Source organism: Rhodotorula graminis (genome assembly GCF_001329695.1).
Source record: "Rhodotorula graminis WP1 unplaced genomic scaffold RHOBAscaffold_12, whole genome shotgun sequence".
In the NCBI taxonomy this organism is placed as follows: Eukaryota; Fungi; Basidiomycota; class Microbotryomycetes; order Sporidiobolales; family Sporidiobolaceae; genus Rhodotorula; species Rhodotorula graminis.
This window is the reverse complement of record NW_017264939.1, coordinates 618,961-644,569: the sequence shown is the minus strand read 5'-3', so window position 1 is coordinate 644,569 and position 25,609 is coordinate 618,961. Positions and strand designations below refer to the sequence as shown.

The 25,609-nt window shown below is 67.5% G+C and overlaps 7 protein-coding genes across 7 annotated transcripts; 4 read left to right on the top strand and 3 right to left on the bottom strand.

The window, feature by feature from the left end:
- Positions 1-121: 121 nt before the first annotated feature.
- On the top strand, positions 122-2,150 carry RHOBADRAFT_55376 (glycosyltransferase family 22 protein; the record flags this gene model as incomplete). Its single annotated transcript, XM_018417819.1, has 7 exons — positions 122-277; positions 342-480; positions 536-709; positions 779-1,018; positions 1,082-1,191; positions 1,263-1,498; positions 1,583-2,150. 7 exons carry the CDS (start codon positions 122-124, stop codon positions 2,148-2,150), a joined length of 1,623 nt encoding a protein of 540 aa, XP_018269212.1.
- Positions 2,151-2,808: 658 nt separating this feature from the next.
- Positions 2,809-4,041, bottom strand: RHOBADRAFT_46268 (uncharacterized protein; the record flags this gene model as incomplete). Its single annotated transcript, XM_018414755.1, has 2 exons — positions 2,809-3,549; positions 3,616-4,041. The coding sequence occupies 2 exons, from the start codon at positions 4,039-4,041 to the stop codon at positions 2,809-2,811; spliced, it is 1,167 nt and encodes a 388-aa protein (XP_018269211.1).
- Positions 4,042-4,491: 450 nt separating this feature from the next.
- Positions 4,492-6,778, bottom strand: RHOBADRAFT_46267 (uncharacterized protein; the record flags this gene model as incomplete). The annotated part of the gene is made up of 4 exons (XM_018414754.1): positions 4,492-5,594; positions 5,684-6,028; positions 6,102-6,668; positions 6,739-6,778. The coding sequence occupies 4 exons, from the start codon at positions 6,776-6,778 to the stop codon at positions 4,492-4,494; spliced, it is 2,055 nt and encodes a 684-aa protein (XP_018269210.1).
- A 1,376-nt stretch (positions 6,779-8,154) lies between these two features.
- Positions 8,155-9,033, top strand: RHOBADRAFT_65489 (uncharacterized protein; the record flags this gene model as incomplete). Its single annotated transcript, XM_018418723.1, has 4 exons — positions 8,155-8,226; positions 8,376-8,721; positions 8,790-8,823; positions 8,907-9,033. The coding sequence occupies 4 exons, from the start codon at positions 8,158-8,160 to the stop codon at positions 8,914-8,916; spliced, it is 459 nt and encodes a 152-aa protein (XP_018269209.1). The 3' UTR covers positions 8,917-9,033.
- Positions 9,034-9,399: 366 nt separating this feature from the next.
- RHOBADRAFT_38784 (uncharacterized protein) lies at positions 9,400-11,882 on the bottom strand. Its single transcript, XM_018413560.1, has 12 exons — positions 11,712-11,882; positions 11,617-11,646; positions 11,508-11,550; positions 11,344-11,439; positions 11,226-11,279; positions 11,127-11,163; positions 10,990-11,070; positions 10,865-10,931; positions 10,579-10,793; positions 10,209-10,449; positions 9,969-10,064; positions 9,400-9,793 (listed from the first exon to the last, which is right to left on the bottom strand). The coding sequence occupies exons 3-12, from the start codon at positions 11,515-11,517 to the stop codon at positions 9,464-9,466; spliced, it is 1,227 nt and encodes a 408-aa protein (XP_018269208.1). The 5' UTR covers positions 11,518-11,550; positions 11,617-11,646; positions 11,712-11,882; the 3' UTR covers positions 9,400-9,463.
- Positions 11,883-20,228: 8,346 nt separating this feature from the next.
- On the top strand, positions 20,229-21,951 carry RHOBADRAFT_46263 (uncharacterized protein; the record flags this gene model as incomplete). The annotated part of the gene is made up of 9 exons (XM_018414753.1): positions 20,229-20,261; positions 20,363-20,665; positions 20,746-20,855; positions 20,926-21,005; positions 21,123-21,238; positions 21,308-21,331; positions 21,420-21,458; positions 21,533-21,622; positions 21,700-21,951. 9 exons carry the CDS (start codon positions 20,229-20,231, stop codon positions 21,949-21,951), a joined length of 1,047 nt encoding a protein of 348 aa, XP_018269207.1.
- An 819-nt stretch (positions 21,952-22,770) lies between these two features.
- Positions 22,771-25,583, top strand: RHOBADRAFT_46262 (uncharacterized protein; the record flags this gene model as incomplete). The annotated part of the gene is made up of 12 exons (XM_018414752.1): positions 22,771-22,777; positions 22,921-23,159; positions 23,306-23,475; positions 23,546-23,759; positions 23,833-23,931; positions 24,084-24,374; positions 24,439-24,551; positions 24,628-24,710; positions 24,792-24,898; positions 24,963-25,061; positions 25,155-25,375; positions 25,496-25,583. The coding sequence occupies 12 exons, from the start codon at positions 22,771-22,773 to the stop codon at positions 25,581-25,583; spliced, it is 1,731 nt and encodes a 576-aa protein (XP_018269206.1).
- Positions 25,584-25,609: the final 26 nt, after the last annotated feature.

Genomic DNA, 25,609 nt, shown 5'->3' with positions numbered 1-25,609 from the left:
TGTCTGCTTAGGCCGCCCGAGCCCTCGAGCGAGGGTCGAGCGACCTTTGTGAGCTGGCGCGCCTCGACGCGGCCCGAGTCGTGCGACCGTCGGCCAGCAGCTCCCCCTCGCTCCGCTCTCGATGGCTCGGGCACTGCTGCTGCGGTGGGCAGAAGCCTGCGTTGTGCTCAGCTTGGTGGCGCACGTCGTCGTCGTCCCTGGGGTCAAGGTCGAAGAGTCGTTCTCGTTGACGGCGGTGCGCGATGTCGTCGTCCACGGCCTCGACCAGCCTCAGCGGGTGCGTCTTTCTGGTGCCCAGTCCTCTCGTGCAGTACCCTGAGACTGACTCGAGCCACACGCAGTTCGACCACGTCGAGTTTGAGGGCGCCGTGCCGAGGTCGTTCATCGCCCCGATCGCTCTCGCCGCCGTCGCCTTGCTCCCGTTCAAGGCCCTCAGCGCGCTCGAGCTCGTGCGCACTGGACTCGAGGCCCAGCTCATCGGTGCGTCCCCACCTCTCCCACCCCTCTCGAACAAAAGCTGACCTCTCTCGCACAGTCCGCCTCACGCTCGCACTCGCCTCGGCCCTCTCGGTCGTCTTCCTGTCGCGGTCGGTCCGCGCTGCGTACGGCGCCAAGGTCGCCAAGTACTTCCTCGTGCTCGCTGCGACCCAGTTCCACGTCCCGTACTGGGCCGGCCGCACCCTCCCCAACGTGCTCGCCTTTCCTCTCGGTCCGTCTCCCTCTCCCTCATTCACGGCCCTGTGGTCCTTTGAACTCACATCAGGCACAAGTCACACAGTCCAAATCGCCCTTGCCCTCTTCGTCTGCTCTCCCTCCCTCTCGAGCATCTCGAACCCGCGCCGGTCGACCCGACTGCACCTCCTCTCGGCCTTCTCGCTCCTCACCTTCACGGCCGTCGTCATCCGCCTCGAGCTCGCGGCGCTCGTTGCGCCGTTTGCGCTCGAGCACCTCGCGAGGGGCCTCGTCGGCGTGCGCGAGCTCGTCGTGACGGGCGTCGTGTCGGCCGCCGCCAGCCTCGGTGCGTCCCCTCTCTCTCTTTTCTCACTTCACGATGCGGTATTGACGCTCGAGTGTTCCGCAGCCCTGAGCGTCGTCGTCGACTCGTACTTCTGGCAGAGCCCGACTTGGCTGTGGCCCGAGGGCCAGGCCTTCCTGTTCAACGTCGTCGAGGGCAAATCGGCCGACTGGGGCGTACGTCCTCGTCTTTCTCCTTCGTCGCGCCCGCTCGAGCACTCGACTCACACACCCTCTCACCTATGCAGGTCTCGCCCGCCTCGTACTACTTCCTGTCGGCTCTGCCCAAGCTCCTCCACCTGTCGCTCCTCCCCGCCGCGCTGTCAATCTTCTCGGACCGCCGCACCCGGCGCCTCGTCATTCCGTGCCTCGCGTTCGTCGCCGTCTTGAGCGGTCTCGAGCACAAGGAGTGGCGGTTCGTCGTCTATGTCGTGCCGGCCTTGACGGTCGCGGCGGCAGCTGGGGTCGTCGCTGTTGGCGCCCTGTGCGTCCCTCACTTTTTCCTCTCCTCGCCACCTGTCTCGTCTGCTCTTCTCGTGCGCCGACTGACACCCTCCGCGACCTGCAGCACCGCCTCGCCCCTCGTGCGCCGGCTCGTCCTCCTCTCGCTCCTCTCCCTCAACGCCCTCCAAACCCTCCTCGGCCTCGCCGCCTCGGCGCCCAACTACCCCGGCGCCGACGCCCTCGCCTTCCTCGAGGCGCACGCCCTCCTCCCCGCCACCACCCCCCGAGCCCCGCAGCACGACCCGTGGCGCGTCCACGTCGGGACCGCCGCAAAGATGACGGGCGCGAGCAACTTTGTCGTGCTCGACTCGGCGCGAGCGCGGCGCGCCGGCGACGGCGGCGGCGACGGCGATGGGCCGTCGAGCGGGGCGTGGTACCTCGCGCCGCTGGTGCCCGCCGAGCGCCACGCCGCCGTCGTCGTGTACGACCGTGCCGAGCCGCGCGCGCCGTGGGCGTCGTACGACTTTGCGCTCGTCGCTGCCGACGAGGCGCTGCCGCCCGATGCCGAGGTGCTGTACACGGCGAGCGAGTTTGGCGGGTGGGACGGGGGGGCGCTGCTGCGGGGTGAGTGGGGCAAGGTGAGCAGGAGGAGGGACGCGGTGAGGGTCGTGAGGTTGCCGAGGGGCGAGTGAGTGAGTGGGCGAGGAAGACTAGAGGAGGTATAGACATGCACTGCACCCTGTTCAAGAACTCGTCGGCGCGATTGGGAGAGGGGCTCGAGCGGTCGCTGGGTCTTTCCGCTCGTCATTCGCAACTTGCGCCCCTCTCGCTCTTCTTCCCTCGCTCTGTCCCTCTCGCAGTCTCTCGTGCTCTCGCTCGCAAACTGGCGCGCTCTCGAGCAGACGCTCAACGTGCCTCGAGGACCTCGCCCTCGCACCTGGCTCGGACCTGCTCTTTGCTCGTACCTTCCCTCGCTCGACTCGCGCTCGCTGTGCCTTTGTCGCACCCTGGCAGCCTCGCCGCTATTGTCAACCTCGTAGCGCTGTCAGGGCGTCGCCCAGAGCCGCCTCGTCGTTGTCGACCTTTCGCAAGTTGCGAGGTCCGTGCGCCTCTCGAGCTGGTCGCCCTCTCTTCTCCGGCTGTCCCTCGCTGCTCGCTGCTCGCTCGCTCGCCAGCTCTCGCCATGTGCGCACGGTGCGCAAGCTCGGAAGCCGAACTCACTCAGACATGCACGCTTCGCCACCCGACCCTCCTCAAGCTACCGCTGCCCCCTCGCTCGCTCGCGCCCACCCGAATCTCGCGCCCCTCTCGCCGCCCTGCTGTCGCCCTGCCGAGCCCGCACCGTCCCGCTCACTCAACCGTCGTCACCTCGACGCCTGCGCGCTCGAGCACGCCCGCGAGCGCGCCGCACGAGCCCTCGCCGCCCTCTCCCCCGACCTCGCCCTCGCCGCCGAGGATGCGCCCGAGCCCGCGCCCGAGCGCGCCGCCGATGCGGAGCGTCGCGAGGTGCGGCGGGCGCTGCGCGTCGTCGCCGAGGTAGGCGGCGACGTCGGCTGGGGCGAAGCAGTCGGTGAGGAGGGAGAGGTGGCGGATCTGGCGTGGGACGGCGGCGAGGATGGCGTTGGTGATCGGGAAGGGGGCGGCGGGCGTCGGGTCGGCCTCGTCGCTCGGGACGCCGCCGTCCGAAGGCGCGATGGTGCACTGCCACTCGAACGAGAGGAGGCTCGCTGACGTGGCGGCGGCCTTGAGGAAGGTGACGACGGCCGAGGTCGCCCGGCGGACCATATCGAGCTCGACGTCGTCGCTCGACAGGCTCAGGTGCTGGAGCGAAGGGTACAGCGCCGGGTCGCACGTCGCGACGCTGGCCGACACCGACAGGCTGAGCCGCGTGAGGATGTTGGCGAACGACGAGGTGAGCGCGCCGAGCTGGCGGTTGCCCTCGATGTCGGTGAGCTCGAGTGTCTTGAGGCCGATCCTGAAGCCGAAGGTGGGCATGCCGTAGAGCAGGTAGGCCGTCTGCGCGCGCAGACTGTGCAGCGTCGCGAAGGCCGCTGGGCGGTCGCGGATGAGGCTGAAGAGGTCGAGCACGTCCTATGGCAATTCGAACCGGCCGATTCGAACGACAGGGTTGGATAGGACGACCCTCGCGAGGTTCACCGCGTCCCAGTGGCAGGTGATCTCGCTGACGGCGGGCAGGTCGCCCAGCACTTGCGCGACGACGCCGTCCACCGCGCCGCCAGAGCGGTACCGACGCAGCGAGCTGAGCTCGACCGCTTGAACGAGGCGGCGCAGGCTGGGTCGCCGTACAAGCACGTAGCGCACGGCGCCGTGCGAGGAGGGTTCCATGCTCAGCTCGTCCGAGATAGTGACGCGCGAGTACAGCCGCCGCTCGACGTCGTTATTGAAGCGCTTGGCGAGGCGCACGAGGGCCGACAGGGTCTTGAGGCGGTCCTTGCCGAGCTTGTCGCACCAGTCGACGACCATGAGGACGAGCTCGTCCGGAACGCGAGCGGGACGAGGGAGGACGACGGCGGCGCGCGAGTGCTCGACAACTGAGCCGTTAGGCGTGTTGGGCGTGCTCATGATGCTCGAGTGCACGGCAGGAGAGCGAGAACGAAGGTGCAAGAGAGGAGCGACGGCGGAAGACCGAGACTCGAGCTCGCCGCCACCGCGGACTCTCCGGACTGGCGACGGCGCGAGCGAGCGAACGACGCAGACGAGCCTTTAGACCTGGACGTTGAGAGCTAGCTGCGACCCTCGCAGAGGTCCAGCCTGAGCGAGAGCTGCGCCCATCGTCGTCGTCGGCCTTCCCAAGTTCCGAGGTCCGTGCGCTGCTCGAGTCGATCCTGTCGCTCTCTTCCTCGCGCTCGCGGCTCGCACGTCTTCTCTCGCACAGCTCGCACGACGCTCGAGTCCATACTGGAACCTGCTCATGCATGCGCGCCTCGTCCGACAACAAGCTACCGCCGCTCCTCGCTCGCCAAGCTGCGCTCCCCTCGCCCGCCGCTGCCCCCAACACGCGCCTCACGCGCCTCACGCGCTCTCCCTCCTCGCCTTCTTGGCCGCCGACCCCTCGTCCTGCGCGTCGCCCAAGTCGTCCCACCACCAACCCGGCCCCGCACCCGCGCTCACGCTCACGCTCAGCGCACGCTTCCTCCCCTGCGCGCCGCCCTCGTCGGCGCCTGCGCCCACGCCGGTACCGCCGCTCCAGCTCGCGGCAGTGCCGAGGCCCATCCTTGCCGCCGCCGCCGCCGCCGTCGCCGTCCTCGCGCCGAGGAGCCCGCCTCCCTGCGCGTACCCAAGCCCGAGCCCGGCCGTCCGCTCGAGGTCGAGCACGCCGTACGCGCCGTCGGGCGTCGCCGCCTGCGCAGGTACAGGCGCAGGTCCCTGGGCGAGGCGCATCGGCGGGAGGTGGACGTGGGCTCGAGCGCTCGAGGTTGGCGCCGCGGCCGAGGGAGCAGGGCGCGAGGCCGTGAGGGACGCCGAGTGCGACGTCGACGGCGCGAGGTGGAACGCAGGGCCGAGCGGGAGCGACAGCGGGAGCGGGCGCGGGTCGTACACCGTCGCCGCCGCCAGCTGCGGCGGCTGCGGCAGCGACGACGACGGGAGGGACCGGCGGCGCTGCACCTGCACCTGCGGCACGCTCGCGCGCAGGACGCTGACCGTGTGCGTGTGCGGCTGAGGCGGGCGCGGGAGCACGCTCGGGCCGGGCAGGGGCGAGTGGCGCGCCGGGAACGGGGGCGCGGCGCGGCCGCCCTGCGCGAGGGGGAGCGCCGGGTGGGCGTGGGCCGACGACGACGAGGCCGGGGCGAGGTGCGCGGCGTGAGTGCGTGTCGCCGACGAGGTCGAGGTCGAGGGTGAGGGCGAGGGCGCCGAGGGCGAGTGCTGCGGGGCGGCGACGGCGGGAAGCTTGACGCGGATGGGCGAACCGAGCGGCATCGGCTTGGGCGCCGTGGCGGTGGCGGTGGCGGTGGCGGCGGGCGAGGGCGACTGCGGGTGCGCCGGCAGAGGACGAGGCAGGGTCGCGGCGCGCAGGGAGGCGGCGAGGCGCGGGTCGCTCGCGTCGAGCTGGGCCTGGAGCGTGTTGGTGAGGAGGGCGTGGATGGCGACGAGGGGAGGAACGAGTGCGTCGGGCCCTGCGTCGACAGTCCGACCCATGTATCAGCTCGTTCGCTCTGCCCGAGAGGAAGAGAAAGAGAGGAGAGGAGAGAGAAGCAGGACGCACAGCGCGCCGGCGCAAACTGTCCATCCCTCAGCACCCCGTCCCACCTCCTCTGCACCTCCCTCTCGCTCCTCGTCCACTCCCTGCCCTCGCCCGGCCCGAGGCGGTAGATGCGGGCCGCGAGCGCGTGCATGCCGGCCCACGTCTGGGCGCCGAGCTGCGGCGTCGCCATGGCCGTCAGGAGGGCCGTGTCCTCGTCGATCGACCAGGGCGCCGCGCCGTGCGGGTCGGCGAGCGGCGCTGAAGCGGGAGACGGTGCGGGAGGGAAGGACAGGGCCGAGGGCGAGATGGATGAGGGGTTGGGAGGCGAGGGCGGGCGGAAGAGGGACGGCTTGGGGAGCGCGACGACTGCGAGCGGGGTGGACGTCGGTCAGGGCTTGCTCGGACGAGCTTAAGAGAGAGATAGAAAGGTAGGACGCACCTGCAGGGTGCACCTTGTGGCCGTCCCTCGACGGCGGCGACACGTCGCCCGACGTGCTCTGCGTCCCCGGCGGCGACCACGACAGCTCGCGCGCCGCTGCCCCTCCCTCAGGCACCCTCCAGTCCTCGCCGTCCCCCTCCTCCTCAACCTTGAGGTCCGGCACGTCCCCCTCTCCCGCACCCGCACCCGCACCCGCACCCGCACCCTCCTCCTCCCTGTCCCTCCTCTCCCGCACGAGCTGCAGGTACCTCGCCCGCAGTGCCGGCGCCGACCGGAGCCGCGCGTCGCCCGTCATGCGGCGGCGCAGGACGTCCCACGACGCGCCGGGCGGCGCGGCGTCGCCGGTGAGGAGGACCTCGGCGTGCTCCGAGGGGGTCCAGCGGCCCTTGCGGGAGGCGGGTTCGGGCGCGTGCGAGGACGTGGAGGCGGGCGAGGGGGCGGTGGCGGCGGTAAAGGTCGAGTAGAAGGTGCTAGGGCTGCCCGCTGTGGTGCGCGAGGTCGAAGTCGAGGTCGAGGTGGAGCGGGCGCGAGGGGAAGGAGGAGGGGACAAGTCGGAGCTCGACGCGGCTGCGGACGCTCGCGCACGGTCAGTCATGGGTGCTCGAGAGTATGCGAGAGAGGTAGAGGTGGGGCGCACAAGGAGCGAACACGGCGTAGTCGTCCTGGGTGGGCGTCATGGTCGACGACGACGACGGGGGAAGCAGGCCGCCACAGCTCGACGGGGGAAGCAGGCCGCCACAGCTCGACGGGGAGCGCTCGAGGAGGCGTGCGGCTCGAGGGCACAGGAGCGCAGCGTGTGCCGAGCAGAGTGCGCTCGCGACAAGCCCCGCAGGCGAGGTGCGAGGCGAAAGTTGGTGAGGAGGAGGAGGAGGGAGCGGAGAGCGGGAGATCGGGTACGGACGACGTCCGCGGACTCGCCGCCGCCCGCCGCAGCTCAGGAGACTCGCTCCGAGGGGCGCGTGCGGTGCGAGTACGGCAGCTTCGCGCAGCGCAGGAAAGCGCGCTCGAGCGTGCGCTCTCTGAGATGCGAGAGCGCGGTGTCGGACGACGACAACGAGCGACCGCAGGAGGAGCGTGCAGGCTCTCGCACTCGCTCTCGCGTCTGCGTTACCTCGACTGTCGAGCTCGAGCTCGTCGGCCGCAGCAGAGCGCAAGTGCGCTGCCGCGACGAAGGCGAGCGACCGGCAGCCGGGCGAGCGCGGCGGACCGTGCGGCTCGCTGCAGGCGGCCTGGCCTCGCGTTCGTTGCCTTGCTATCGCGCAAAGCTGCACAGTTTGAGCAAGCGCCAACGGCCGCGAGGCTCTGGTGCAGGGCGGAGCCCGGAGAGCTGCGGACGACGAAAGGCGAGTTGCGGCTCGAGGGCCAGGACCGGGCGCAGTCGGCCTACTGTTGGGCTCGGCGACGTTGGTGGAGCGTGCATCGACGACTGGAGTAGACTGTGCGTCTCTGGAGGGCGCGGTGAGAGCGAGAGAGGTCGGTCGAGGGAGAGTGTCTCGCTTGGTGCCGGCTCGCCTCGCTCACTCTCTTCGTCTCCTTCCCCTCGGCCCACGCTGTAAGCCTGCTCGCCACCTACAGTGCGCCACACTGCGCCTACGACCACCTTGAGCGCCGCGCCGCCCACCCCCGAGCGGGCACTCGACGACGACGAGCGCCGCGCGACTCGCACCTCTTCGCCCGCGCTCAAAACTGCTCGCACCGGCGCGCACAGCGGCCAGCACCGCACCGAGGCGGGCGAGCGCACGGTCAACGGGACACGGTGGACTTGGGTCGGCTGGGCACGAGCAGGGATCCACGGCGCGGCGCGGTGAGGCGCCGTTGAGCCAGGACCATCGAGCTGACCTCGTTCCTCCCCCTCGTCCTCTCCTCCCTCCTCCCCGGCACTCTCCCTTGCAGTCAAGGTGCGCCCCTCCCCCGCTATATCTCAAAGGGGAACTGCTGCCAGATTACTGACCCTTTGTCCCGTCCTGCCGCCGTCGCCCCGTCCTCCCACTCTCGCCTGCCCGCCTACCCTCGCGCCCCGCCTCGCGCTCCCCCAACACCCGCCTCGCCCCTGCAGATGTCGGCGACCCAGTCCGTCCAGACCTTTGGCAAGAAGAAGACCGCCACCGCCGTGGCTCTCGCCAAGGTGAGCTTCGCGCTTGCGTCCGTCGTCGTCGTGGTGGGGGGAGGACGGTCGCCGTCGAGGGCCGAGCGCCGGGTGGCTTGAGAGAGAGAGAGAGGGGGTGGGACGCACGAGCAACGAGTTACTGACCCCTCGCGTTTGGCGCCTCGCAGGAGGGCAAGGGCCTCATCAAGGTCAACGGTGTCCCCCTCAGCCTCTACGGCTCGCCGATCCTCCGCGGAAAGTTGTTCGAGCCGGTCCTCCTCCTCCAGTCGTTCACCTCGTCGACGACCTCGCTCGCGTCGCCCCTCGCCCGCATGGACATCCGCCTCCGTGTCTCGGGCGGTGGCCACACGAGCCAGCTGTACGCCCTGCGCCAGGCGATTGCCAAGGCGGTGGTCGCGTACGTTGCCAAGTACGAGGACGCTGCGTCTGCGCTCGAGGTCCGCAAGGTCCTCGTCGCGTACGACCGTTCGCTCCTCGTGGCTGACCCGCGTCGCTGCGAGCCCAAGAAGTTCGGTCCGTCCGATTCTCGCCTCGTCCGGGCACGTTCAGGGCCTCGTTACTGACTCTCTCTTGACCCCTAGGCGGCAAGGGTGCGCGCTCGCGCTACCAGAAGTCGTACGTCCCCCGTCCTCTTCCTGGTCGAGGAGGGGCCCGACCGCTGACCTTCTTCCTCCCTTCCTCCCTTCCTCGTCCCACAGGTACCGTTAAGCGGGCTCGCGTCGGTGGATCGTCGTCGTCGTGTACTCGTAGCGACGTCATCTGGTGGTCGTGCAACCCTCTTTCTGGCACTCGAGGTCCGAGAGCCGCGACCGAGTCCGTTTCTCGCCTTCCCTCGCTTGCCTCGAGAGAGCTTCTGTGCCTCTCGTCTGTCTGCCTCTCTCTCTCGCTCTCTCTTTCTCGTCGACGCTCGTCGTCTGTGTCGAGCTCGTGCTCGTTGCGAGACTCGACGGCGGCCGCTGCGTCTCCTCTGCTTCAAGCTCTCGAGCGCTCGCTATCTACAGGTACTGGCGCCCATCTCGCCTGCAGCTCGCAGCCGGCACAAGTCGGAACGCGTTTGACCGCGTACGAGCGGCGCCAGCTCGCTGCAGGAGATAGAGAGTCCGCTCTCGACAACTTGAGAAGGTCGCCCTCGACGACCAAGACCGCTTTCCCTTGCTCACAGGCTCTCGTCACGGCTCGACAGAGAGTGACAGCAGCGATACACATGAAATTAAGCTGCGCCCTCGAGACTGTGCAAAGAGAGACCGGCCCTGGCTCAGACCTCGACCTTCTTCTCCTCGACGCTCGCGGCGTCGTCCGACGACGACGAGCGAGCCATCGCCTCAGCCACTGCACTCGCGTCCTCTACAGATCCCGTCGCGCCGTAGCCCTCGACGACGCCGACCTTGCGCAACGTGACGAGCGCGAACGGCAGGCTGACGACGTAAAAGACGAGGTTGATGACGACCGTGTACAGGAGCGAGAACTTGCTCGAGTTGATGCCGAATGCGCAGCACTGGCCCCACGACTCGATGCCGCGAAGGAGGCCGGCGTACCGGGTCGCGGTCGAGACGTCGCCGGCGGCGAGGAGCGACATGATCCAGTACTGCGAGCGAGGCGGACGGGCAAGGTGTCAGGGCGGGCTCGGCGGGGAAGTCGCACAGTCGCGAGAGAGGGGACGAGGGCGAGAGGGGGCGGAATGTGGCTCGAGAGAGCCGAGAGGGAGCCGGCAGGGAGGTGTGGGAGGGAGGGATGCGAGCGGGGCTGGAAGGAGGACGTACGAGGTAGTTTTGGAGGGCGTTGCCCGCCGCGTTCAACATGACGTACATGCCGAAGCCTCGTCCGAATCCTGCCGATGTCCAGTCGAGCTTGCCCGGCTGTTGCGCAAGGAGGAGCAAGGGAAACGAGTCAGTTGTGCGTTGCCTCTCGGCGTCTCGTCGAGCCGGTGCTGCGGCTCGCGCAGCTGCTCGAGACCTTCGGACCGAAGGAGAGGGAGAGAAGAAAGCGAAAGAGGGACGCACGTTGTTCGTCTCAAACTCGTGCTGGATGACGAGGGCCCACACGAGCATGCCGAGAAACAGGGTAAAGACGGCCGCGCCGCCGACGCGCACCCTCGTGACGAGCGCGATACGCTGGTTGTCGAGGAAGAAGCCGAGGAGGGTCGTCATGATGACGCCGCAGATGGCCGACAGGAAGGAGGCGAGGGCGCGAGCGCGGACGCTGTAGTAGAGCGTCAGGTGCGACGACGCGAGACCCCAGTAGCTGCAGGCGACACGTTCACGTCAGTAAAGGGTGGCGGCCGGACAGCTCGAGGAAGGGCGACGACGTACAACCAGGAGGCCTGTGCGCAGGAGAGGGAGCGTCAGGGGCACGTTCTTTCCTCGCGAGGACAGAGAGAGAGAGCGACGCACGAAGAAGATGGGCAGCAAGCAGCCGACCTTCTTGCTCGACACGGTGCGCCACAGCAGGCGGAACTGCTCCTTGGTCGATGTCTGGTTCGGGAGCGTGATGCTCGAGCCGTCCGAGCGCTTGACCTTTTCCGGGCCCGAGACGAGGAATGCGACCGGGACAGCGAACACCTGGAGCGCGATGAACGAGATGAGGGTCTTGTAGTTGACTGGGGGCGCGGCGAGGGTCAGTTGGTCGCTCGAGGTGGGCACGAGGGAGGAGAGCCGACGAGCGCACCTTTGCCGCCCTTGGCGTTCTTGACGTTGGTCGCCAAGTTGATCGCGCCGGCGATGATCCTGTTGCGTCGGCAGGGTGAGCTCGAGAAATCGAGAGGACGAGGAAAGAGGAGCGCACTGGCCCGAGTTCTTGAAGAAGAGCCAGACCGCCAACATGCGGGCGCGCGTGTGCGGCTCGGGGTAGCTCAAGAGGATCGCTCTGCAGGTAGAGCTTCGTCAGAACGGACCTTGTCGAGCGTGAGGAAAGGGACGCACCCCTCGGACGCCCAGTAGAAGCCCGCCGAGATGCCGCCTGCGAGAGAGCTCGTCAGCCTCATCCTCCTCGACCACGACGACGAGAGCGAGGGGACGCACAGATGACGGCACCGAGGATCACGAACCACTCGGTCCCGTAGCGGTTGTTCTGGTCTGCGGCCGGGGCTTTGAGGTCAGTGCAGGTCGAGGCGGAAAGGGCGAGGCGAAGAGGACGCACAGAGAGCGGCCGTGTAGACGGACCAGCCGAGCGAGCCGAGGATGAGGACCCGCTTGACGCCGAGCTTGTTGACGAGTACGGGCGCGAGGATGCAGCCTGTCGACCGGGAGGAGGAAGGTTAGCTCGAGGAAGGTCGAGAGGAGGACAGTGCCAGGAGCACGTACCGAGGCCCATGAGGCTGAACACGATCGAGTTGCCCGCGTTGACCTGTCGCTCGACACGGTCAGTACATCGTGGAGAGAAGAGAGAGAGAAGAGAGGCTGAGGAGCGCACCAAGTAGGGCTCGAGCGCACCTCCCGCTCCCTCTAAGGTTTTAAGTTTTATAAGAAAAAAAAGAATATATAAGGCTTTTAAAGCTTTTAAGGTTTCACGTCACGCCGCGGTACACGGACGCGGTCTTTGAGAGCGGTGCAGCGGAGGACGAGTCGCTCATGGTGCGTCGTCGTCGGGAGGGAGAGCTCGAGGGAGGCGAGGGAAGGCGGAAGCAAGCCAACCTCGAGCAGGGTGCGGCACGCCGCGCCCAGGAAGCAGCGATGGCGCCATCCTCGCCGTCCTGCGCGCTTTTTCCTCCCACTCAAAAGGGGCGCGGACCCGGCCGAGGACGAGGTCGAGCACGCGAGGCGGACCTGGAGCCGGCGGGGGCCCGCGCACGAGCCGGCCGGGTGGGCCGTCGACGTGCCGCCAGAGCGCGGAGAGAGGAGCACGGTGCTGTGCGACGAAGCGAGCGCACAAAGCAAACGCGAGCGGGAGGCGAGAAGCGACGGCGAGTGTGGGAGGAGGCAGAGCCTGACGCGGCGCAAATTGGCCGCGTTCGAGCCTCAGAGCGAGCAGCGAATGTCGCCTCGCCGACGTGCGCTGAATGAATGGCTTTGCCTGAGCAGCGACAGAACTCTCAGGAAGCTCGAACGAGAGGAGAGAGAGAGGACAAGGCCGCACTGCCCACCAAGATGCTCATGCTGTCGAGCCTCTCGACTCGCCATCGTCCTGCAGGCGGTCCACGGCAGTGATACACTCTCGTTCCGATCGACAAGCTACAGGCGCCCTCAACCGAACAGGATCCCTTTGGGCACGCTCCTTTCCCTCATTCGCATCGTCTTGCCACCGCGCGTCCTGCCGGTCCGGTGGACGTGAAGCGCTCGGCGACCCACCGCGACGAGGTGACGCTTGCCCTCGAGGACTGGGAGGAGGTGGCCCGAGCGGCGGCGGAAGTTGTGGCTGTGCTGCGCGGTCGAGAGGGTGCGGACGATGTCTGTCGGGGCGAGGCGGGAGAGGAGGGTGCATAAGTCCGGTGAACGGCGAGGAGGGGCAGGGAGGAGACGGACCAAAGGCAAGGAGACGCTGGAGCGACCAAGTCGGGTGGCTGCCGTCGATGAAGGCGTACTGCTTGAGCTGCGCGAGGGAGGTTTGGGTCAGGTCGTGGGCCTAGCGAGGGCGCCGGCCGAGACGGAACCGCCATCGCCATAGCAGGGGGCCTCGAGAGAGAGAAGAGAGGGATTGAGGAGAGGAGAGAGACAGGGAGGGAGAGGGAGCGCACCGGCACGGGGCAAGATGAGTCCTCGTAGTCATTGGGAACGTCAGGCCACGTCTGCCACGACACGGGCTCGTACGCCGCACACCAAGTATCGGCGACGAGCCCGCCCGACGCCTCGACCCTGTCGAGCGTCTCGTCGAGCCACGTCGCGACGTCGTACAGCTCGACGCGCGCCTCGGGGTACTTGCCCGGCATCTCGGCGGCGTACTCGGCGAGGCGCTCGTTCCACGCCCGGATCGAGTCGTTGAGCGGAAGGCGAGACGGGTCGGCGGCGAGGACGAGCTCGCTGACGGGCGAGCGGTCGAAGAAGGGCACGTTCATGAGCAGGAAGTTGCGGGCTGTCCGGCGCGGAAAGAGCACTGTCAATACGATCTCCTGCAGCGCATACACGCGTGAAAGAGAGAAGGGACGCACCGCCGGCCTCGTACAGGCGCGAGATGCTCTGGTCGTACGCCTCGAAGGTGGGCTCGAGCACGTCGACGATCGGGTAGCCCCAGCCAGTGTGCACGTTGACGTCGTTGATGCCGAAGAAGACGCCTGCAGGACGGCTTCCAGGTCAGTCTCGAGTGGGCCGCAGGCATGGGAGAGCGAGACGAGGACGCACTGAAGATGGACGAGCTCCCCTCCCACTCGCGCTTGTCGGCGCGCTTCTGGTCGGTAAAGTTGCCGAGGAACCACCCGACCTGGTCCGAGAAGCTCACGTTGGGGTATCCGACGGCGAGGACGTCGGGCGAAGCGGTTGCGCCGCTGAGCGCAAAGTTGTAGTGCGCCGACTTGAGGTTGGGGAAGGTCGACGACATGGTGATCTCGTCGAGCCAGGCTGCACCGCGACGAGGCAGACGTCAGGATCTCCGAGAAGTATACAGGAGGATCAGGACGCACTCTTGCCGCCAGACATGGTCCGCAAGGGCTGTCGAGCCGCGTCGAAGCCGCGAGTCGCATTGAAGCCGTCGGCCGTCCAGCTGTCGCCTGTCGAGACGAATCGGGAGGTCAGGTTGCGGCACAGGAGGGAGAACAGGGAGAAAAGGGGGGCGCACCGAACGCAAACCAGTGCTTGGCGTCGTGGACTTGGAGGAAGGCGGCCGACGAGGCGACGAGCGAGAGACAGGCGAGGGCAGCGAGGACGAGGCGAGCGGCACAGCCGACGGGAGAGAGCATCCTCTCGCGACCAAGCAGCAGTGCGAGGTGCGTGTAGAGAAAGAAAAGGCGGCAGCACGCCGGCGAAGCCAGCCATCGGGCGCCGCCCTGCGAGCCGAGCCGGCACGAGGTCTCGCTCCGAGTTTGCGAGGGCCAGCGGGCAGCTGCGCAGCGTCGGGACACAGAGCTGCGGAGCCGGGCGTGTAGCTCGAGGAAGCGAGTGCGGCGGTGGCTGGTCGTGGACGGGCGGACGAGGGAAGGACGGGAGGGAGCGGGGAGAGGGGGCAGGGCGGCGAGCGCTTGCTGTCGCGGGTGTGGAAGCTGTCAGTACAGGTCCAGGCTCGTGAAGGGAGCGGTCCGCGTGCGCACCTCGTGTCAGTACCGGCACGAGGCGGTCGAGGTTCGTCGTCGGTGGCGCAGATGAGGGCAACGAATCGGCACCGGCTCTGGCGCGCGTACAGGTCGCGCAATGGCTTGCTGCTAGCCCATGGAAGTCCTGGCGAGGCAGCAAGCAGCTCATCGCAGCGCGAGAGGACGATGTCGAGACCTGGTCGCTGTGCGTCGACCGAGTCCGGGGTCGGTTCCTCTCCACCTCACTCCCACCCTCAAGGAGAGCCAGCGGCAAGCTCAGCTGTGCGCTCAATCGCTTGAGCACGCCTCTACCCGAGCAGAACTCGCGCCCGCCTCGTCGTCGCCCCTGTCGGCTTCCCTCAACCGCCGCCGACGTCGTCGTCCTCGACCCGGCCCACGATGGAGCCGCCAGACGACCTGAGCGACTCCGAGTACACGCCAGTGCCGAGCATATCCTCGGTCAAGCCGCCCACCGCCTCGACGAGCAAGCCTTCGACCGCCGCCGCCGCCTCCACCTCTGCCACCTCGTCGCTCAAGCAGTCGACCCTGTCGTTCGGCCAGCAGTCGCCGAGCGACTACCTCCCGCGCCTCAACCCTGCACAGCGAGAAGCCGTCACGGCGTCGCACGTCGGCGGCCTCGCCGTCCACGCCGGGCCCGGCAGCGGCAAGACGGCCGTCCTCACGACCCGCGTCGCCCACCTGATCCAGGTCGCGCGCGTCCTCCCCGAGGAGCTCGTCGTCGTCACCTTCACCAACAAGGCCGCCAACGAGATGAAGCTGCGGCTCGCCAAGATTGTCGGTGCCGCCACGGTCGACAAGATCGTCATGGGCACCTTTCACTCGTGCGCCCGTTGCTCCTTCTTTCCTTGTTCTCGGCGCCTATCTGACTCTTCTGTCTCGTCCTGCAGTGTCTGTGTTCGATGTGCGTCCCTCTCTCTCTCTCTCGTGACAGGCGGTGCACGACCTGACGACGGCGCTCCTCTCTCAGACCTGCGCAAGTACGGCAAGCTCCTCGGCCTGTCGCCCAACTTTGTCATCACCGACCGCGACGACTGGTGCGTCAACCACTCTCTCTTCATCGTCTCTCCCCCTCGAACGCCCCCTGACCCGGCCAACCCCACCCTCGCAGCCTCGCCATCATCAAGCGCCTGACCAACACGGGTCTGCCCGACCTGCCCGCCGACCTGCGCAAGGAGATGAAGCCCCAGACGTGGCTCGAGGCCATCTCGCGCTGCAAGAGCCGCACCATGTCGCCCGACGAGTACCGCGTCGAGAACGGCGCCCACGTCGACCAGGACAAGGTCGAGTGGATCGCAAAGGTGTTCGAGTGCGTCCGGCTCTTGTTTCCTTCCTCCTCGTCTATCGCGTCGCGCAAAGTGGACGTGCCTGACGAGATGGGTATTTCTGCCGCGACCGCAGAGCCTACGAGTCGGAGCTCGCCGCCGCCAACGCGCTCGACTTTGACGACCTGCTCCTGCGAGGGTACGCACGACTCTCGCTCGTCTCGACGGGCCGGACGATGTGCTCACACGCTGGTCGCGTGCAGGTATCAGCTGTTCCGCAACTTTCCTCGTGTCGTCGCCAAGATCAAGTCGGTCCTCATCGACGAGGTGCGTGCGCCTCTCTCTCTCTTCCTCTTTCGCGCAAAGGGCCGCAGACTGATAGCTGATCGGCGAAACGGACAGTTCCAGGACACGAACAACGTCCAGTACGAGCTCGTCAAGCTCATCGCCGCCTCGTCGGGCTCGCTCACGGTCGTCGGCGACCCGGACCAGTCGAGTGCGTCGCGCTCGTCGCCCATCTCGCCGTCTCGTCGAGCATCCCTCACCCTCGCCTCTCCTTCCCCGACAGTCTATGGGTGGCGCAACGCCGAGATCGAGAACCTCGAGAAGATGCTCAAGGGTGCGTCCTCGTGCCCTCCTAGCGGCGAGCCCGCAGGCCGCGCACCGTCACTGACTTGGCGTGCGCCCACAGAGTTCGAGCCCGTCAAGCAGATCTTCCTCGAGGAGAACTACCGCTCGACCGGGGCCATCCTCGGTGCGGCGCTCGCCGTCGTTCGACAAGGTGCGCCCGTCTCTCTCCCTCGCCCCGACCGTCCACCTGCGCCCACACTCACCGTCCTCCTCACGCCCGCAGACACCAAGCGCATCAACAAGTCGCTCACGACCTCGCACCCGTCGGGCTCGTCAGTCGTGCTGCACCCGGCGCCGTCAGCCCCGGACGAGGCGACCTTCATCGCGTCGACGATCAAGCACGTCGTCGCGCACCTCGGCGGCCTCGTCGGGTACAACGACTGCGCCGTCCTCCTGCGGTACGGCGCCCTGTCGCGCAACATCGAGGTCGCGCTTCAGAAGGCGGGCATCCCGAGCCGCATGGTCGGCGGGCACAAGTTCTTCGAGCGCACCGAGTGCGTCCCTCTCTCTCTGCCCCGCACCCTTGCGACGTCGAGAGACTCTGGACCTGACTCGCTCGCCCATCGTGCCGGTCGCGCAACCCGCAGAGTCAAGGACATGCTCTCGTACCTCCAGCTCGTCTCGAACCCGTCGTACACGCCCGCGCTGCTGCGGGTCCTCAACGTCCCCAAGCGCGGTATCGGAGACAAGACGCAGCGCGACATCGTCTCGGCGGGCACGACCGGCGGCGGCAAGAAGGGCGCGAGCGCGGGCGCGTGGGGCGTCTGCATGCAGCTCGCGCAGGGGAGGACGATCGTCAAGATGACCGACGCGCAGCGCAAGGGCATCAAGGCGCTCGTGCTACTCGTCAAGGAGGCGAGGAAAAAGGCCGACGAGGTGCGTCGACCGTTCTCCCAGCCTGTCCGTGCGGCGCCCTCTCTTCCCTGCGCCGTCACTGACTGCTCGGTTTGCGTCTTCTGCTCGCACAGGGCGCCGACGTCGCCGACCTCATCGACCTCATCTGCGAGCGCACGGCGTACCGGCAATGGCTCGACAAGGCGTACTCGCCCGACGCGGCCGAGCGGTGGGAGAACATCGAGGAGCTCAAGGTGCGCCCTCGCTCGCCTTTTTGTCCGTCGCGATCCTTCCCGAGTCGACCTGACGACGTGCCGTCACGATCACTCGCAGGCCTACGCGACCGTCGTCGCCGAGGAGAACCCGACGACCGCCGACCTGTTCACGGCTGCCGACCCGGACCCGGAGGAGGGCGAGTCGCAGTTCGAGGAGGTCAAGATTCCGCCCACAAGGACCACGACCGCGCCCAAGGTCGCCAAGGAGGAGGACGGCGAGAGCGACGACGACGACGTGATCATCGTCGAGCCCGAGTCGAAGGAGGTCAAGAAGGCCAAGGTCGAGCTCGATGCGCCGTGCGTCTCGCGTCCTCTCCCTCTGCGCCCGTCTGAGCCGACTGACATAGTCCTACGCCACAGAGTCGCTCCTCAAGCTGCCGACGACAAGCCCGCAACGCCGCTCGAGATCTTTCTCGCGACGTCGATGCTCGCGACCGACACCGAGACGCAGGACGCCAAGAGCGACACCAACATGGAGGTGCGTCCTCTTCTCTCTCTCTCCTTCTCGAGAGCCTCACGAGCGACCTGACCCTCGGACTACACGCTCGCAGAAGGTCACGATCTCGACCTGTCACGCCGCAAAAGGGCTCGAGTGGCCCGTCGTCTTTGTCCCGGCGTGCGAGGACGGCACGTACCCGTTCTTCCGTGCGAGCGAGGCGAGCGAGGTCGACGAGGAGAGGTGCGTGCCGCTCTCTCTTCCTGTCGTCGAGCCGTTGTACGAGGAGCCGAGCCTGACCCTTCGAGAACCGGCGCAGGCGCCTGCTCTACGTCGGCATCACACGCGCGCAGAGCTTCTGCTTCCTCTCGTACGCCAACGCGCGCATGGCCGGGTGTGCGTCCACCTCTCCTCTGCCCTCTCTCGTTCTCCCTCGTCGCCTCGACTGACCTCGTCGCCTCGCCCCGCAGCCGAGATGAAGCAGAAGAAGCTGTCGCCGTTCCTCCAGGTCGCGTCGACGACCTACCCGAGCCTGTTCGTCAAGAAGCTGCAGAAGGTGACGCACAAGACGCGCGAGGAGACGGCTCGAGTGCTCGGCAGGGCGGCCCCGGACGAGGACAAGGCCAAGACCATGATCGACGACTAGTGCGTCCTCCTCCTCCTCTCCGTACTCTCTTCACGGACGACTCAACTGACTCGAGTCTCCTGCGCACACAGCTTGGCGACGATGCCGGTCGAGCCGCCGATCTTTGATGCCGCGCAGGCCTCCTCGGCCGGGTCGAGGAACTACAGCACGTTCGGCAGCTCGAGCGGGCGGTACGGCGGGTCCGGGTTCAGCTCGCAGGGCCGGTATGGCAGCGGCGGGTCGGGCTCGAGCGCGTTCGGGCAGAGCCAGGGCCGGTGGAGCAACTCGGCGATCGCGGCGCAGGGGCAGTCGCAGCCGCAGGCGGTCCCGCCCGGCGAGGGCGGCTTCCGCTCGGCGCTCTCGACGTTCAACGGCGGCGGCGCAGGCGTCAGGACGACCGCCGCCGCCGCCGGCTTTGCGCCCGCCTCGACCCGCCCATGGTCGTCCTCGGCACCCGCCGCCGGCGCCGCCGCACGCTCGACCGCCTTCAAGCCGCCCGGCTTCAAGCCTCCCGCCATGATGAACCCTTCCCTTCCTCCTCGCTCGGCCACCACCGCCGGCGTCCGCCCTCCCCCGACCTCGCTCGCCTCGCTCTCGGCCTCGTCCGTCACGCCCTTCTCGTCCTCGACCGCCCGAGCGTCGCACGGCCCGCCCGGCGTCACCGAGACGCGCGCATCCATGATCCCCGACGCGGTCCTCGTCAACCCGACCCTGAGCGCGCCCAAGCACGTCCCGACCGCGCAGCGAGACCTGCTCGCGAGCTTCCAGCGCGGCGCCGACGACGACCTCGACGTGCTGCGGCGGCTCGGCGCGCCGAGTGCGGCGGACGGCGGCGAGGTGGGCGGCGAGGCGGTCGAGGTGCCGGTGGGAGGGGGCGCGCCGCTGTCGCCGAGGGCCAAGGGCAAGGGCAGGGGCAAGCGGGCGGCGGTGGGACCGGCGAGCCCGACAGGCAAGAGGCCCAAGAAGTGAGGGCACGGTCGCCTCGTGTGCAGACGTTCCTCCAGTTGTTGTTTGTCCTATTTCTGCACGTCGAGATTTGCGCTCCTCTCGTCGGCCGGCGCGGCGGCCTTCGCAAGTCGCGCTCTCGGGCGGTCTAGCGCCGCCGCTCTTCCTCGAGCGCACTTTCTTCTTTCCTCGGCCTCTCCTCTCGTGCGTGTGTGCGGGTCGGCGGTGGGCCTGCGGGCGATTTCTCGCGACGAGGTGCGTGCGCACCTTTCTCGGCCTCTCCTCCTGTGCATCGCCCTGACCCCCCCCCGCACTTCTTCCTCTCCCTCTCCTTTCGCAGATTTTATACGGCGAGCGCTGGCGGTGCGCGCGCTTGCACCCTTCTCGAGCCATCGAGCTGCGCCCGTCCCGCACCTAACTCCCGAACGAGCGGCTCGGTGCTCGCTCTCGCCCTCGCGCCTGCTCCGGCTGCAGCGGAGCTCGACGACGAGAGTAGAGAGGCTGCGTTTCGGAGAGAGGCGCGAGAGAGAGCGTGTTCTCGCACCTCGCCGCCGTCGTCGGCGGTCGCGCGCCGCCGCGGATGAGAAAGCTTTCGAGAGCCTCGCGCGTCTGCGGAATGGCCGGGCTCGCGTCGTTACAGCTTCACGTGGCGCGTGAGATTGCGTTCCGGTGCCCGAACGAGGTCCGAGGGAAAGTTGGTGGCCCGGTCGACGTCGTCGGTTTCGCCTTGGCTCGGGTCGCCTCTTCTCTTCCTCCTTCCTCTCTCTTTCTCTCTTCCGCCACCTCGCTCTTCTCGCACATCGCCTGCGACTGCGTCCTCCTCAAGAGCTGCTGCAAGATGGGCTACACGTCCTCGATCGACACCAACCCGGTGCGTCCTCTTCTTCCTCGTCCTCCTCCTCGAAGATGCGGGCGCTGACCTCGTTCGTCCCCTCCCCACCTCGACTCGGCCTGGCACGCCCTCGCTCGCAGGTGACGTCCGACATTGGCCTGGCGCCTGCCGGGTCCGTGTGGTTGTGGACCCTGTTCGGCGTCTTCACCGTCTCGCTCCTCGTCCTGCTCGGCCTCGCGCACTCGCGCTCTCAGCAGCACCGCGCGTTCCACTACGTCGCCATCGTCGTCCTCGCCATCACGGCCGTGCACTACGCCGTGCAGGCGAGCAACCTCGGGTACGCGAGCGTGCCCGTCGAGTGGGTCCGCTCGGGCTCGCGCGGCCAGTCCCAGGTCCGGGCCGGAGCGCCGTCGCCGCCGACGAGGTCCATCTTCTACGCCCAGGTGCGTCTCTCTTTATCTCTCTCTCGAGTGGACTCGAGCAGGGCCCGTCACTGACCTTCCCTCTCCCTCCCTCGTCGCAGTGGGTGGGCTACGTCCTCACGACGCCGCTCCTCGTCCTCATGCTCCTCCTCGCGACGGGCTTTACCCTGTCGCGCATCTTCCTCGTCCTGTTCTTCACCGTGCTCTGGACGTGAGTCGCTCTCTCGTCACCCAGCCCGAGGTCCAGAGCCGCGCACTGACCTCGACTCGCCCTGCGACAGCGTGTGCCTCCTCATCGGCGCCCTCATCCCGACGAGGTACAAGTGGGCGCTGTACGCCTTTGCCGTGGCGGCCTTGTTCTGTGCGTCGCTCTCTCTCTCTCGTCGTTCCTCCCCTTCCTCGAGTCGACCTTCTCAAGTCGAGTCGCCTCGCCGGCAGCCCTCACTGACTCTCTCCCTCCTCTCCTCGCCGCTCGCAGACACGCTCTGGAACATGACGTTCCCGGCGAGCCGCTCGGCGAGGACCCTCGGTCGCGAGTACCACCGCAACCACGTTGGCCACGCGTGGGGCCTCTCGATCCTCTTCCTCTTCTACGTGCGTCCTCGTCTCTCTCCTCTTCTCGTCGTCGTATACGCATAACTCACTCGTCGACGCTGTCTGCAGCCGCTCGTCTGGGGCCTGTCCGAGGTGCGCCGTCGTGTCTCGCTCTCGTCGACGCCGAGTCGAGCGAGGACCTGACCTCGTCGCCCCTTCCCTCCCACCCTCTCGCTCGCAGGGCAGCAACATTCTCACGGTCTCGAGCCAGATGTTCTGGGTCCGTCCCTTTCTCGTCCTGTTCGGCCTCGCCCATCTCGCTCGTCGTTCCTGACCACACTCTCGCACTCGCAGTACGGCGTCCTCGACTTTCTCGTCAAGGTCTGCTGGCTGTTCGCCTTCCTGTTTGGCGTCGAGTCGCTCGACTACTCGCGCTTCGGCTTCGTGCGTCCTCTGTTTCCCTCGTTCCCGTCACTCGTCGCGCGCCGGACCTGACCCACCCTCCTCTCGCGCTCGAGCAGCACTCGGGCAAGTACACCGACCTCGCGCAGGACACGGACGGCAACTACGGCGGCGGCGGCGCGCAGCGCATCCTCTCGGGCGGCGGCGGCTCGACGACGACGACGGGCGGTCCGAGCATGGCCGGCAGCCCGGCGCGCACGGGCCCTGGCCCGGACCTTGGCGGCCCGTCGCCGGGCATGATGCAGCAGCAGCAGCAGCAGCAGCCGCAGATGACGAGCGTCGAGCAGGGCCGGGTCGGCGAGTCGGTCTGAGTCGGGTCGGGTGCGAGAAGAGCTCGACGAGGGAGGGGAGGGAGCGCTTGAGGTCCGGCTCGGTCTGTGCAGTTTCAGTACTCGCTTTTCTCTCGTTGTCCCGCTCCTTTAGCGAGAGCGGAAGAGAGAGAGCGCTTGGCGAGCACAGCCGAGAGAACACGAAGCGAGACCTTGGTCTGAAGCTACGGCGCTCCGACTAGCTCGTCGTCTCGCGCTTTTCGCAGCCTCTACGCCTGGCCGGTCTCTAACGCAAGCTTACGAGTCTGACCCGTGCATGTACGAGCTGCTCAGGCTGCGTCGTCGAGCGCTGGCGCCACATTTTGATCTGGACGGCCGGGCAGGGCCAACTACGTACGCGCTTTGACTCCTCACAGCGGCTCACTCGGGCGCTCTGCGGGTCCGGCGATAATTGAGGGGGTCTCTGCGAGCTCATCGCAAGGTCTGGCGAGGCTGGCAACCCAGCTGGCGAGAGTGGCGGTCGAGGACGCACGACTTGAGAAGGTCGACTCGAGCAGGGAGAGGAACCGAATTTCAAAGCGACCAAACGGAAAGCCACCGGCGTGCCGTCGCAATTGAGCTTGACCTTATCAGGCGCCGCTTGAGACGATAGAAGAAGAACGCGACCTCGCCGACGGATCGAAGCCGCGCTTGCGGACCGGCATTTCGAGCTTCCGCTTGCTTGCCCACCTGGGTTCGAGGGTCCCCAAGGCTTGCCCGACTTGTTTCGCTGGTCGCTCTGCGCCCACGCTTCAGCTCAACCTCGCATCGCCTCCTTGCTCTTCTTCCCTCTCTTCCGCCACTTCGACCCTCGCCTGAGCCATGCCTTGTGCGTCTCCCCTTCCTCTGCGCGCGGGTGCACGTAGGCGCCGTGTGTCGGGCGTCTGTCGCTGACCCTTTCGACGCGCGGTGCACGTGCCATACTCTCCCTCTCTTTCCCTCTCCCTCTCTGCCCCTGTCCCTCCCCCTCAGCTTCCGTCAAGTCTACACGGAGCCGCGACGACGCCGAGAAGCTCGCCGGTGCGCCCGACAAGCTGCAGCATGTCGGCGACGGTGCGAGCTCGTACGACGAGTCGCTCGAGAGCCGGGCGGCAGCCGAAGGGATCGACGCCGTCTTCCTCGCCAAGGTGCAGGTCATCAACCGCGGCCTCGCCGACTGCGGCTTTGGTCGCTACCAGTGGCAGCTCTTCTTCAGCGCCGGCTTTGGCTGGGTGCGTCCCCTCCTCCCTTCCTCGATCACCCTGCCGCGGACGAGCCGAGGACGGCGGAGACGCCGTGGAGGGATCGTCGAGCGGGGCGCCTCTCATCGCCAAGGGCGTGAGCTGACTTTCTCTCGGTACATTCTCTCCCCTCGCAGTTTGCGGACAACATCTGGCTGCAGGCGATCGCCATCGTCATGCCCGCCATTGCCGCCGAGGAGGGCTTCCGACCTTACCCTGGCATCCGCATGGCGACGTTCGCGCTCTACACCGGCCTGATCCCGGGCGCGTTCTTCTGGGGCATGACTGCAGACGTCTGGGGTCGTCGGTGCGTCGACACGAGCGTGCCCTTCTCGACCTGGGACGACAAGAAACTGAAACGTCCTTCCCTCGAACAGCATCGCGTGGAACTCGACCCTCTTCATCGGCGCCGTCTTTGGTCTCGCCGTCGGCGCCTCGCCCAACTTTTACGTCCTCTGTGTCCTCCTCGCGCTGTGCGGTTTCGGAACTGGCGGCAACCTCCCGGTCGACGGCGCGCTTTTCCTTGAGTTCATCCCCAACTCGCACAACTACCTCCTCACGTTCCTCTCGGTCTGGTGGGCCATCGGTCAGGTCCGTCCACTCTCTCTATTTCACGCTGTTCGTCGGGAGAGGAAGGGAAAACTGACCTTGTGCGCTCACACAGGTCGTCGCCTCGCTCATCTGCTGGGTCTTCCTCGCCAAGTACTCGTGCGACGCGGCTCGTGTCGGCATCGACGGCTACAGGTGCACTACCGAGAACAACGTGCGTCGTCCGCTCCCCTTCTCTTGCTCGTGGGCGACGGCGGCGGCCGGCGCCGAGGAGGAGGCCCGAGCGGCCAAAGTACCCGAGCTGACTCGCCTCTTTCCCCTCCTCTCCTCCTGCCTTCCTCGCCTCGCCTCTCTCGCCGCCCATAGCAAGGCTGGCGATACTCGATGTACACGCTCGGCGCCCTCATGCTCTTCCTGTGGGCCATCCGCTTCTTCGTCTTCCCGATGCACGAGTCGCCCAAGTTCCTCGTCGCCAAGGGCCGCGACGAGGACGCCGTCGCCGTCATCCAGGCGATCGCCAAGATGAACGGTCGCGAGGTGCACCTGTCGACGCAGGACCTGCACCGCGCCGCCGTGCCTTACTTCCGCAAGGAGGGTGATGGCGCCCAGGTCGCCGCCGGCTTCACCACGTTCGAGCTCATCAAGATGTCGTTTAAGGTGCGTCTCTGCTCTCTTGTCGCACGCAGATTGAGCCCTTCTGACGCATCTTTCGCCGCCGCAGGAGTGGGACTCGCAGCAGTTCAAGATGCTCTTTGCCACTCGCCGTCTCGCTTGGTCGAGCTCGCTCCTGATCTTCATCTACGGCGCGCTCGGCTTGGCCTACCCCATGTACAAGTGCGTCTACCTGCCCCACCTCGACTTTCGCACGTCGACCGAGCGAACTGACCCGGCCTCGTCGTCCCTTGCGCAGCGCGTTCCTGTCGGGCTTCCTCGCCGCCAAGGGCGCCGAGAGCGGTGACACCTCGATCGACTACGTCTACGGCGGCTACACCTGTACGTCCCGCTCTCGCTCGCCGTCGTCGGGCGCGCTCGCCGTTCCGGGCCTTGAGCTGACCTCTCTCGCTTCCTCGACAGACCAAGCAGCTTGCGGTGTCATCGGCTCGATCGCTGCCGCCGCCCTCGTCCAGTGGGGCCCTGGCGGTCGCAAGTTTGCGATGGCCTTTTTCACCGTCGGCGCAGGCGTGAGTGTCCTCTCCTTCGTCCACCTTCCCAAGTCGACGACGCTGACGCCTCGTCCTCCCGCAGGCTTTCCTCTTTGGCCTCACCGCCGCAAGGTCGCAGGCGAGCATCAACGCTCTCACGTGCATGGCGGCGCTCTTCCAGAACGCGTTCTACGGTGTCCTGGTGCGTCTCGAGCCCTCTTTTCCTGCCTCAGGGTTGCTTGCTCTCCAGCGCCTTTTCTACTCGAGTCGAGCTGACTCTGCTCTCTTTTTCCAGTACGCATATGCTCCCGAGGCGTTCCCTACGCCCGCTCGCGGTACCGGCGATGCCCTCGTCAGCACGGCCTCGCGCGTGACCGGCCTGTTCGCGCCCATCATCGCCGTCTACTCGCCCGCTGCCGACTCGCCCAACGGTCCCGTCTACACGGCCGCCGCCATCTTCGTAGCTACCGGTCTCTCGATGATGCTCCTGCCCATCGAGACGCGCGGTCGCGATGCGTGCGTCCCTTTCCTCTTCCACCTTCTCAAGTCGCCTCTCGAGCCGAGCTGACCCTGCGTTCCTCCCGGTCTGCAGCCTGTAAATACTCGTCTGCCGCACCCCTTCCTCTCGGTCTGTAGAACACGCGCTCGCGCTCGCACGCGCTCGATCCCGTTCATTCGGCGTTTCCTCCCGGCTCTCGGGCGCTCTCGGCGCGGCTCGTCGTAGACCCTTTGACGACTTGCATTGTACTG